The sequence below is a fragment of the Ammodytes marinus genome, assembly GCF_949987685.1.
Source record: "Ammodytes marinus genome assembly, chromosome: 10".
NCBI classification, from domain to species: domain Eukaryota; kingdom Metazoa; phylum Chordata; class Actinopteri; order Uranoscopiformes; family Ammodytidae; genus Ammodytes; species Ammodytes marinus.
Window position 1 is genome coordinate 2,146,859 of NC_137214.1, and position 11,024 is coordinate 2,157,882.

Here is an 11,024-nt window from a genome sequence, read left to right on the forward strand (position 1 = left end):
CATAATGAAAACAAACCTTCCTTATCTGATTTTTTTCTCTCTCCTGTGGTCCTAAAACTCTTCTGTACTTTAGTAGCCTATGTAGTTTAGTAAAAAGTATGTGATTTGGAACGCAGGGCTATTATAAGATAGGGGTAGCATGGCCCTATTATACAACAGGGGGTAGTATGGACCTATTATAAGATAGGGGATAGGGGGCAGTGTTGTCCAATGAGTGACACGGACGAGGTCAAGACGCGCTTGTTTTATGAACCAGAGAAGCCCATGGTAGTAATTTTCTAATGTGGTCCCATTCTTAAACTTTTGTCAACACTTTTGTGTTCCACTACATAGACACATTAAAGAACACATGCTTGGCGGAAGGGTTTCAGCTAGTGAGTGGGAATGACACATGTAGGTTGCGATGTAGCATCTATTCTAACTCTCCAGTATCGAGTTGAGTCACATTCTAAGCACTGGGGAAGACTACACAAACTCACTTTAGAACTGGATGACTGATACATGGGCTGTAGGCCTATCTTATTTTATTAGTGTACACTTGTTTTTTCTAGCAGATCACACACCATTGTGCCGTTTGTCGTGCACCATCTTTTCTTTAGCTTCATTAATAAGTTATCTTGAACTTTCTCCTGTAGTGTATATTCTCATTGAAACACATCCATTCGGGCGCTGAAAATGTTTGTGTAAATATTAATCGATAATCTTCTGATTCCTTCCCTGCGCTTCCTCCACATTTGACCACCGCCCCCACGGACTGTCCTTCGCATGTAAACATGTGCACCACATGTTTCCTTACCAGCCCACGTGTCTCCTAACTGTTGCACAAAAACATCACGAGTGGCCGCTGCAACCGTGGCTGCTACTTTGACACAGCACATGGTAGCGTTCGGTAGCAGCTTGCAGACAGAGCGATACACCGGTCCCCCCGCACTCGACGCTTACTTTGGTTCACTGTTTAGCTGCAGAGCTCTTAGTTTGGTGCCATCTTGTTGTAAAGCTTTGTAGAGCGAGTTTAAGGACTTAAACAGAAACTCTTGTCCCACTCTGCAGCAGCTACCCTGAAGCTAGCATGTCGACTGGCAAGACTGAAGTGAAGGGCTGCCCCATCCCCACCAGGACGCTCACCCTCAAGGACTGGTCCCAGCTACCCGACTGTTACAGCCAGACTCCCGGGGGGACGCTCTTCTCCACCACGCCTGGAGGTAGGGGCTGTGGAAGCTTTCCTCTTTGTTTTTTTTTTCAGTATGTTGAGGTAGAATAGTTCCATTTAGTCTTCTATTGTTTTATCAAATGCTTTCAAACGCAACATGGTAAGCTCAAAAAGTAAACTAACTTTACAAAGCTTTATCTCAACGGCTCGTGCACACTTGCAAAATACTCCTAGCTCAACTATAAGCTCTCGCGAGAAGCTGCAAACAATACACACACACACACACACACACACGCACACATGCATTGATCAAAGTGTCAGACATATTATTAATTCACCTCATTCTAAAAGCCATCAAATGTAAACAACTGTGAACCCAACTAGTTTGAAGTTGGAGTAGGCTAATGCCCTGGTGCATGTCGTCAGCCCTCATGTTGTCAACAACTTCGCTCCGTGTGTTGATGTGGCAAAGATAACAACAGTATCTTCGTACCAGACACGGAATACATGTTAAAAGTAACAATGCAAGTATTGTGGAGTCTGTACAGCACTTTTTACTCCCGTTTTTGAGTAAAACTATCGCAAAACATAGTGACATGTGGCTGTCATCACAAACAGTGATGACAGCCACATGGATAGAATAGAAGTAAGTTTTAGTTATTATGTATTTAGTCATGGAGTTTAGAAGGAGTACACAGGGAAAGTGAAACAACTGTAGCTTCTAGCAGACATCACAACACATCCTCACATGGCAGTCCCAACCGCCAGGGTCAACACACACACAAAAGAAACCCATAAACAATATTGATAAGCATCCCCCCTATAGATTATAGGTAACTTTGACTTACAACAAAATGTTACTTAGATATGGATATTGACACACACACACACTCACACGCACACAGAATAAGAACTGCATTGCCCCAAGCACACAGTCACTTAATTGCTGCATCGAAAAACTCTGTGGATGCAGACTAGCGAACAAACCCGTGACTTGTGATTTGAGGAGGGTGTATATGAGGCCAGCTGCCAGGGCTGGACCTTGATTGGCCTGTGCAGTGGTGGAGGAGTCGGAGGGCCGTCCTATCCCCGGCTGCTTTACATGTCAGCAACAGTAAGAGAACATTCTGTACCAGCTAAAGAGGAGGCGGCTAAGGAAATGTGTAATGCATTGGGGGTTAGAATAGCTACAGTTTATTTTCTTTTTTTTCTATTGGAGTGCACTGGTGAACATAGCATAGGAAGTTGCAACACAAGGTTTTTGACCAAGTTTGTTTTTACAACACACTGCTTTGGTCATGCCATGTGTCGCTGGACTGACTGACCCCCCCCCCCCCCCCCCCCCCCCCCCACACCCCTTTTCTTTATATAACCACTCTGCACTAATAATGCAATGCATGGCTTGTGATATAAGCGTGTGTTCCAACCCCCTTCTCCTCGCCCCATCTCTTTTCTCTCTCCTCCCTCTGCTTTGGTTCCCTTTGTCTGGGACGATCTGTTCAGGGCTCACTTATTACATAACATGTTTTTCTTCAAGTTAGATACTGTACAGGGCGATTCATAGCACACAGACCACACCTTGACTTCAGCTGGTGTCCTGGTAAAACTTATCACCATGCCATTTATGATCCTGTGACTATTTGGAATGGGGCCAACTCCAAATACATCCAGACTTTAGACATGCAGGGTAGATTTGAGATGTGTCAAAGAGTTTGTGTGGAGCTTTGCACTTCATGTAAGTAAATCTATTTAGTCAGTTGTACACGGGGCACAGTCAAATGAGTCTTTTCGCATATCCCCTATCAAGTTTTCCACTCCAGAGGGGGTCCTCACACAGGGTCAGCCATAGTACATACCGCGCCCCTGGAGCAGTTTGGGGTTAAGTGTCTTGCTCAAGGACACACTGGTAGAGATGGTGGGCACTGGGCACCGTAGATGTAATACCAGCCACTACTAGTTTCACTACTAACACCCTCCTGTCTGGTGCCGGGGTTCCAACCAGTGACCTCATTGTTACTGGTGGACCCATCTTTCCTCTAGGCCAGTGGTTCTCAAAGTGCGGCCCGCAGAAACATATCTGGCGGCCCGCATTGAATTATGAATTATTAATAAAAAAATAAAATATATATAAATATTTTTTTCAATTTGAATTGAAACGCACGGATGGAATGCGTCCCCTGTAACAGTAAAACAGTACAGGGGTCGAAACACTTAAATATCCCTCCTAATTGTTTATATTCATTCCCCAATTATTAATAATAACACCCCTACAGTGGACCGTACCATCTTAAAGGTGCTGTAAGCGGAATGGTTCTTTTAGCCAACTTCCTGTCAGTTACTGCAGTTAGCGGTCCCCTCGCTCGTCCCTACGTCACCACATTAATGCACTGCGGTCTTCAAGCAGCGAGTTATCTAGCATCATCTCAGATGCATAAGTGTGATAAAACATGATTTAAAACCATCAAAACAGACATTGGGAAGGATTTTTACCTGCTCCGCCATTGTAGGCGCATACACATTCACCCATCTGTTGCTCTGGCGTGCACCGGCAGTGAGACCTTGGAGTGTATTTCATTTTCATTTCATTTTCCTTTATTTAACCTCGAAAGATCAATTGAGGGGTGACCCTCTTTTACAATGACGTCGAGTTTGTACAGATACACAATATACAATGAGAATACATAACAAGTTTACACACACACACACACAGACAACAACAATTTAAAACATTCAGATCAATTGAATGAGAGACATAATAGCCTAATTAAAACAGTTACAAGTGTAGAGGGGCTGATTCAAAATAATAATTTTAAATTGGTTAACAGTTATGAGTGTATTTATTTTAATTGTATGTTGTAGGCTGTTCCAGGAGTCAGGGGCACTATAGTCTGGCATGACCACTTCCGCCAGCGTCTATTCGCTTGCGTCGAAAAGCAACGCAGCCCTGACGCAGCCCCCTCCTTTTCCGGTTGCTGGCTTTCCCCTATTGTGATCCCCCTCAAATTCGGAAACAATTCGCTCACAGTCAACCCGTGTGCTTATGTGCAGCGCTCTCTCTCACACACACACACACACACACACACAGGGTGTGGGAAGTCACATTATTGTAGACAGAAATAAAGTGTGGCGATACTTCGGCGGTCCAGGACGCATCCTAGCTTAGCCTAGCTGTCCAACTTCATTGTACAACTACCCCCGGGCAGAAATACCCTCATAAACTCTGGAAAATGAAGCGTGGGGGTTTGAATTGAGCACCGGACCTTATAACCAGCTAGATTAAGATCCGCCGTTCCCTTTCTTTGGTGAATTAGGGACTAAGCAGCGGTGTTTTAGCGACGGGGAAAGATTCCAACGGCTTCCACTATCACCTAGCAACTTACGGCTACTTGCTGCAGTTGGTGTAGCGCTCACAACGTCAAAACCCTGTTCTGCCTGTAAACAGACGGACTACGGCTCTGACTACAGCGATAGGAGGTGGTGACATAAGTTCTCGAATGCTATAAATTCTACTCGACCGCCGTAGCCGTCCTCTCAACCGCCGATGATAATGTTACCAGAGATAACACTACGTGGCAAGTTAACTCCGGTTAAGTTATCCCGTGAGCTCCTCGGGGGCTAAAGTGTATGGTGTCTTGACATGCTGGTTAGAAAGCAACACACTATGTATATTCCTTTTGTCTTTAATAGTTTTTGTGTGGCGTTTGCGGGTTTAGCCATTTCTCTGACAGTCTCTGGGCGTGAAGACGTTCCATCAAAATAAGTCCCCCCCCCCGGCACTATTTTGCAGGACACCGCTGCTGCTTCCCGGGGTTAGCCCCGCCCTAGATGATTGTGATTGGTTTAAACAAATACAAACAGGCTAGCCCAGTTTCCCCCGGTTTCCCCACCCGAATAGACGGCTCTAAACAGAGTACTTCCAGACCATACTATTTGCTGTAGTTTGGTCTGGCTTCGCGAGACTAGGGGCACTATGGCTAAAAGCGGTTTTACCAAGCTCAGACCGGGCATAGGGGACATATAACATGAGCATGTCAGTTGAGCGGGTTTGATAAAGCCCATCTGAAATAAGCAGCATTTCTGTCAAATAGTGGTAGCTTTCCAGTCAGAGCTTTATATATAAAAATATGCCAATGTGCATCACGTCTCTCCTTAAGGGAGGACCACCCAACCTTTTCATATAAAACACAATGGTGTGTATCATAAGCATCTCCTGTGATGAACCTTAAAGCAGAGTGAAATACAGAGTCTAGGAGTTTAAGGCATGAACGAGATGCATGCCGATAAACCACATCACCGTAATCAAGGACAGACATAAAAACTGCCTCAATAATCCTTTTCCTACTGAACAACGGGAAGGTGGCTTTATTCCTATAAAAATAGCCAATCTTTTGTCGGAGACGACAGACAAGATTTTTTATGTGAAATGTAAAAGAGTTTTTCATCTATCCAGATGCCAAGATATTTATATTCAGTGACTCTTTCAATATGAGATCCATTATTTGTGTGAATAATAAGATCATTAAAATGTGTAATTCTTGCTCTGGAAAAGCACATATATTTTGTTTTTTCTATATTAAGGACAAGCCTGAGATCCACTAGACCAGGGGTGTCCAAACTACGGCCCGCGGGCCAACTGCGGCCCGCGGCCCGCTTTTTACTGGCCCGCGGCCGATTTTAAAAATATAATGTAATATGGCCCTTTGAAAAAAAAAAAAAAAAAAATTTTTTTTTTTTTTTTTTTTTTTTTTGCATTTCTTAGTTAACCCACTAGTGCAGGGGTGTCAAAACTGATTGATTGGCCCGTGGAACATTTTAAAAATATAATGTAATATGGCCCTTTTAATTTTTAAATAATTTAAATGCACTCATTATATTACAGAGAAATATGTCCCATAAAAGAAAAAGAGCACCAAGCCCATCCCAGAGGACCCTGCATAATATTTTATTTTAAATTAATATTATTATGGAAAATCCATGTGTCCTTCTCCAATAGCTTTTAATTCATCCGACACAGTGTCTCCATTTTTTTCATACAAAATTCTTCAGCTTTAGCCTCTTAATTTCCCTCTCAAAGTGCACCAGATTCATGCATTTCACTTTAAAAACTTTAAAAAAATCTCCCGGGGGGGCATACCCCCCGGGCCCCCTTGGAGGGGGGTCGGGGGGTATGCCGTATGCTATTTTCACCCAGCTGGACATTGGACGCAAAAGTAGAAAATACTGGGTGTATCAATGGCATTTAACAAGAGGGGGAATGTATCTGTTTAATGTGCAAGCAAAGTGTTGCCGTGAAGAAGGATTACAATTTACGAACACGCTATGAAACTAAACATCATAGCAGCTACATTTCTTGATAAATGTGTTATTTTTGCAAAGTGGCCCGGCCCTTCGTAGATTTTTCTGTATGTGGCCCTCAGTGAAAAAAGTTTGGACACCCCTGCACTAGACAGTTCTGCAGGGTGTTAAAAGAGGTCTGTAGGTTCTGAACAGATTGTTGCACTGAATCAGAAATGCAATACAGTACAGTGTCGTATATAGTATGTATGAGTGAGACGAGTGTCGGTTTGTAGCGTTCTCTCTTCTTATTGGATAAACATTTCGGGATACTCCAATAAGTTTATTTGCCGATTACATGCAAAGCAGCTGACTGAGAGATCGGCTTTATGAAACGCGCACATTATGTAAGTGATTACTGTATGAATAAAGAGCGATTTAACACTTATGTTAACATAAATAAACCGCTTACTTCACCTTTTAAACTTGCGACGTTTGGCTGGCCTCTGCCTCTCGTTGCAGACGGCTGGTCAGCCTCCCGCGGTGCAGCAGGCAGTGTAGTGGTCCCAATGTAAGTTGTTAGATAGTGAGCTTGTTAAGCCCAATACGATGCACTTTCTCACCTTCAAGGTGAATTAGATTAGGTCAAGTGTCTAAGGATGGATGCTAACATTATCTGGTTTCTAACTCTTTCTATGCTCTTTTGCCTAAAGTTTAGCTAACGTTAGCTAGCTGCTGATAGCCATGGAACTATCTGCCTAGTTGACTGCTGAGAGCCCACCCCGTTTATTTCCAATGTATAGTGTCATAATAGTTAACACTGCTGCTGCATCATGAGTAGTGAGTCCTATAAAAAACACTCCAAAAGGTGATACGTTTTCAATGTGCAGAAAGTTTTGAACAATAAAGTAGAATAAATATTTGAATGCAATACAGAATGCCTCAGTGCCTTACTGATTTATATTCCATTAGATTTGCGTCAATGGGAGCTAGTTGTCTTTTCCTTAACATGTCCACCATACATAAATACAGAAGACACAAATTACTGCATAAAAATTAACCAGAATGCACAAAATGAAGTGTTCGAACCTCAAATTTTCCAAACCCCCGCTTTTAATGTGTCCCCCCCCAATGTTGAAATGAAACCTAGCCATTAATTAATTAAAATGTGTTAATTATACATTATTGGATGCAGACCAATACATGTAAACTGTAAAGACGCTGGCCATTGAAATTATTTAATTTTTATTATTTTTTTATTCCTTCGGCGGCCCTCGGTCCAATGTTGGGTTCCTAAATTGGCCCTCAGCTTTCAAAAGTTTGAGAACCCCTGCTCTAGGCCATCCTACCACCCATGTGTTCATGTGTGTGAGAGAAATGAAGCATGTTGGTTCTGCTGTCAATAGTACAGCTCTTGAACTGTCAAGGAACAGAACATGTGGTCTTAATCTCAAGGCCTCTTGTTTCAAAAACAGAATATTTTGTTCTTTGATTTCCTAGAAGTCATGGCAGCAGCCTATAGAGCCCTCCCCTCTGCGCGCTCGCTCCTCCTCCCACAATCCCCCTGCCAGAGGACAAGAGACTAGACTCTTCACATGTGCAGCTGGCCAAGATGCTCTAGTAATAACCAGGCTATCATTTCATTGTGTCATGTTTGAGCTCTGTTTTGTGTAGAGCATTCACTTTCACTTCTATCCAGGAAGTGAGATTGTCCCTGCGTTCCAATCCCCATACTTCTATACTATTTAGTATGCCAGAAAAAGATTTAGGATGTCCCAATACATGCAGGTCAATTGTAGTATGCTGAAAAAACACAAATGCCCCAATAACTCCAATAGCGTTTTGGAGTATTCGTCTTTTATTCTTTACATAATGAAAAAAAAATCTTCCTTATCTGATTTTATTTTTTTTCTCTCCCGTGGCCCTAAAACTCATCTGTACTTTAGTATGTAGTAAAAAGAAAGAGTATGTGATTTAAGACACAGGGTTCGAGTTTGTGTTTCTGCCGGTCAAACACTCTATTTCCCTCTGACCCCCAGGCACCCGCATCATTTACGACAGGAAGTTCCTTTTGGACTGTCGGAACTCCCCCCTGGCCAAGACCCCTCCCTGCTGCCTGCCCCAGATCCCTGGGGTGACGGTGCCCGCCTCACACCCCATGGGCAAACTGCAGGACCTGAAAGAGGAGGCAGAGGAGGAAGACAAGGACATGGCAGGTAAACATGTCTCTACTGTCTCTCTTCTCTCATGAGTGTTGACTAGATGTCGACAATGAAGTCACTTATCAGCTAAACATACCTTGCGTTCCAATCCCCATACTTCCATACTATTTAGTATGCCAGAAAAAGATTTAGTCACAAGAGTATGTGATTTGGGACGCAGGGTCACATTCCCGAGTACATGTGAGCGTCTGCAATTTTAACATTCCACGTCCACAATGTATCTAATCAAATCCCCCACAATGCACCATTTAGTTGCATTATATCTAAGAGAACTACACAGCTATTTGCATTAGCATTGAATCCACCTTGGTCAGTGAGTCTCATGAATTTCCAACCCTTTTAGTTTCCACTACGAGTCTTCACTTTACATTGTTATGGGTTATTAATTGTGGAGTCAGTGATTCTGTAGAACAACTGTTCTAAATAATTTGTTTCAAAGTCAGTGAATCAATTCCTGATTATCGCCTCATAATGTGTGAGGGGGATTTATTTTTTTTTTTAAATGCAGTGATGATAATACACAGCCTCTTCTCTGTAAAGCATGTTGCTAGCTACGGTGGTTCCCTTTTGGTCTAGATACCAGTTACAGAGCATAGGCTGTGTATAAACACCAGATTTTCTTTTTCTTAGCGGGCACACAGTACAGATAGGTAGGGAATCAGGAGGAGATATTCACTGATTTTGACAACAAGTGTTCTCCACCTTAAACATGATAATCCTGCAGATGCAGTGCCATACTTCTGCAGTACTGCCGTTGTTGTATGTTCTTTTGTTGAGGACTGGGACAGGAGTGGCCAGTCTTTAAGACCATGTGTTACTTTAGGCTTTTTTAGCTAGGCGGGTGGCTGATTACCCATCACTATATACTTCATACTGTATACGGTGAGCCTTCTGTCTTTGAGGCGGATAGAGTCAGCTGTTCATCTGTTGTTGTTGAGGAGTTACAGATGTCAACAGTTATTGTGTCTGTGTTTGTCCTCAGAGGTTCTAAAAGGTAGATGACCTCATTTAGAAAATGTGTGACTCTTTATGGCTGAATGACCAAAGGTGTGGGCTCATGGGCAAGTTGAGACAGCTATTTATTATCAAGTGAAACACATCCAGCTATCAATCTGACCGCCTCCATTCCTCCTGTCAAACTAAAGAACATGGGGGGGGGGGGGGGCATTCAGAGTCCCATGTCTGGGTTGGTAAACACAGTGTCATGGGCTCCACCCTTTCAGTAGAGTGCTGCTGCTGCTGTTGTTTGTTTCTCTCCAGTACTGAATGTATTGATAAGGCCTGTACTCTGTCATGGTGGTTAAGGTGTGGTTGTGCGTTGACACACAGCCCCTTCCAGCTGATTGTCAAATATTAACCGTCTCTTAACTGTTCCTCTCTCTCCTTTCTCCAACAGATGACAACCAGTTTGAGATGGACATCTGAGCTCCTGTATTACCTCCTGTGGAGATTTATAAGTTCAAACACCTCCATGGTCTTTATTGACTGGAATGCATTACATATAAAGCTTCTTTTCACCTTTTTTTAAAATGAAAAGCTTTTGTGAGGAACCAAAAAGAATTGAAGGTTATAAAAGCTGTAGGGTGTTTTGGACCCTGAAGAAGTGTGTTATGTAAAGCGATGGTATTGAGTGGGTTGATTTGTTGCTCAGAGCTGCAATGGGATTGAACAAATCCATTTTGATTTCACTTTCTTTCTTTTTTTATCTTTTGTAAATAAGAAAATTGTACTATGTAGCCTATTTTTTAAGTTGGGGAATATAAGAAGATTACATTACGACATGTAGAGTTTTTCACTGCAGGAATCAGTTTTGTTTTTTTGGTATTCCCCCCGCCCCACCCCAAAAAAGGGATGGCTAGCTTTCTTTGTGATGGGTGAAACAAGTGTCTCCTAGTATTGGAGATAAGGGCCTACTGAAAATCAGCTCCTACTGTTTTGTATGGAGGGAGATGAAATGTGAATAATTTCAAATAAAGGCTTTTCCAACCGTCTGCAGTCAATTGCGTTTGATTTTTACTAGAGCTGCAACGATTAATCGACGAATCGATTATTAATCGTTTATTGGACTGCAGATTCTTTAAAAAAAAGTATATGTATATATATATATATATATGTGTGTGTGTGTGTATATATATATATATATATATATATATATATATATATATATATATATATATATATATATATACATATATAGCTATATATATATATATATAAAATAATGTTTTTTGTTTGTTTTATTTTTATTTTGTAACAGTAATCTGTGTATCTGAATCCGAATTTGATGAAAATGGGGGCGGGACCTGATAAGCCTTTGGCTTCTTCCGTCTCCCTTCGGACAACACAAAGTATGATGTATGAATATTTGCAAGAGAAAA

At 42.1% G+C, this 11,024-nt stretch overlaps 1 protein-coding gene across 1 annotated transcript; it reads left to right on the forward strand.

The window, feature by feature from the left end:
* Positions 1 to 839: 839 nt before the first annotated feature.
* Positions 840 to 10,637, forward strand: eif4ebp3l (eukaryotic translation initiation factor 4E binding protein 3, like). Its single transcript, XM_080035721.1, has 3 exons — positions 840 to 1,202; positions 8,464 to 8,640; positions 10,043 to 10,637. The coding sequence occupies exons 1-3, from the start codon at positions 1,070 to 1,072 to the stop codon at positions 10,069 to 10,071; spliced, it is 339 nt and encodes a 112-aa protein (XP_079891847.1). The 5' UTR covers positions 840 to 1,069; the 3' UTR covers positions 10,072 to 10,637.
* The last annotated feature ends 387 nt before the right edge of the window (positions 10,638 to 11,024 follow it).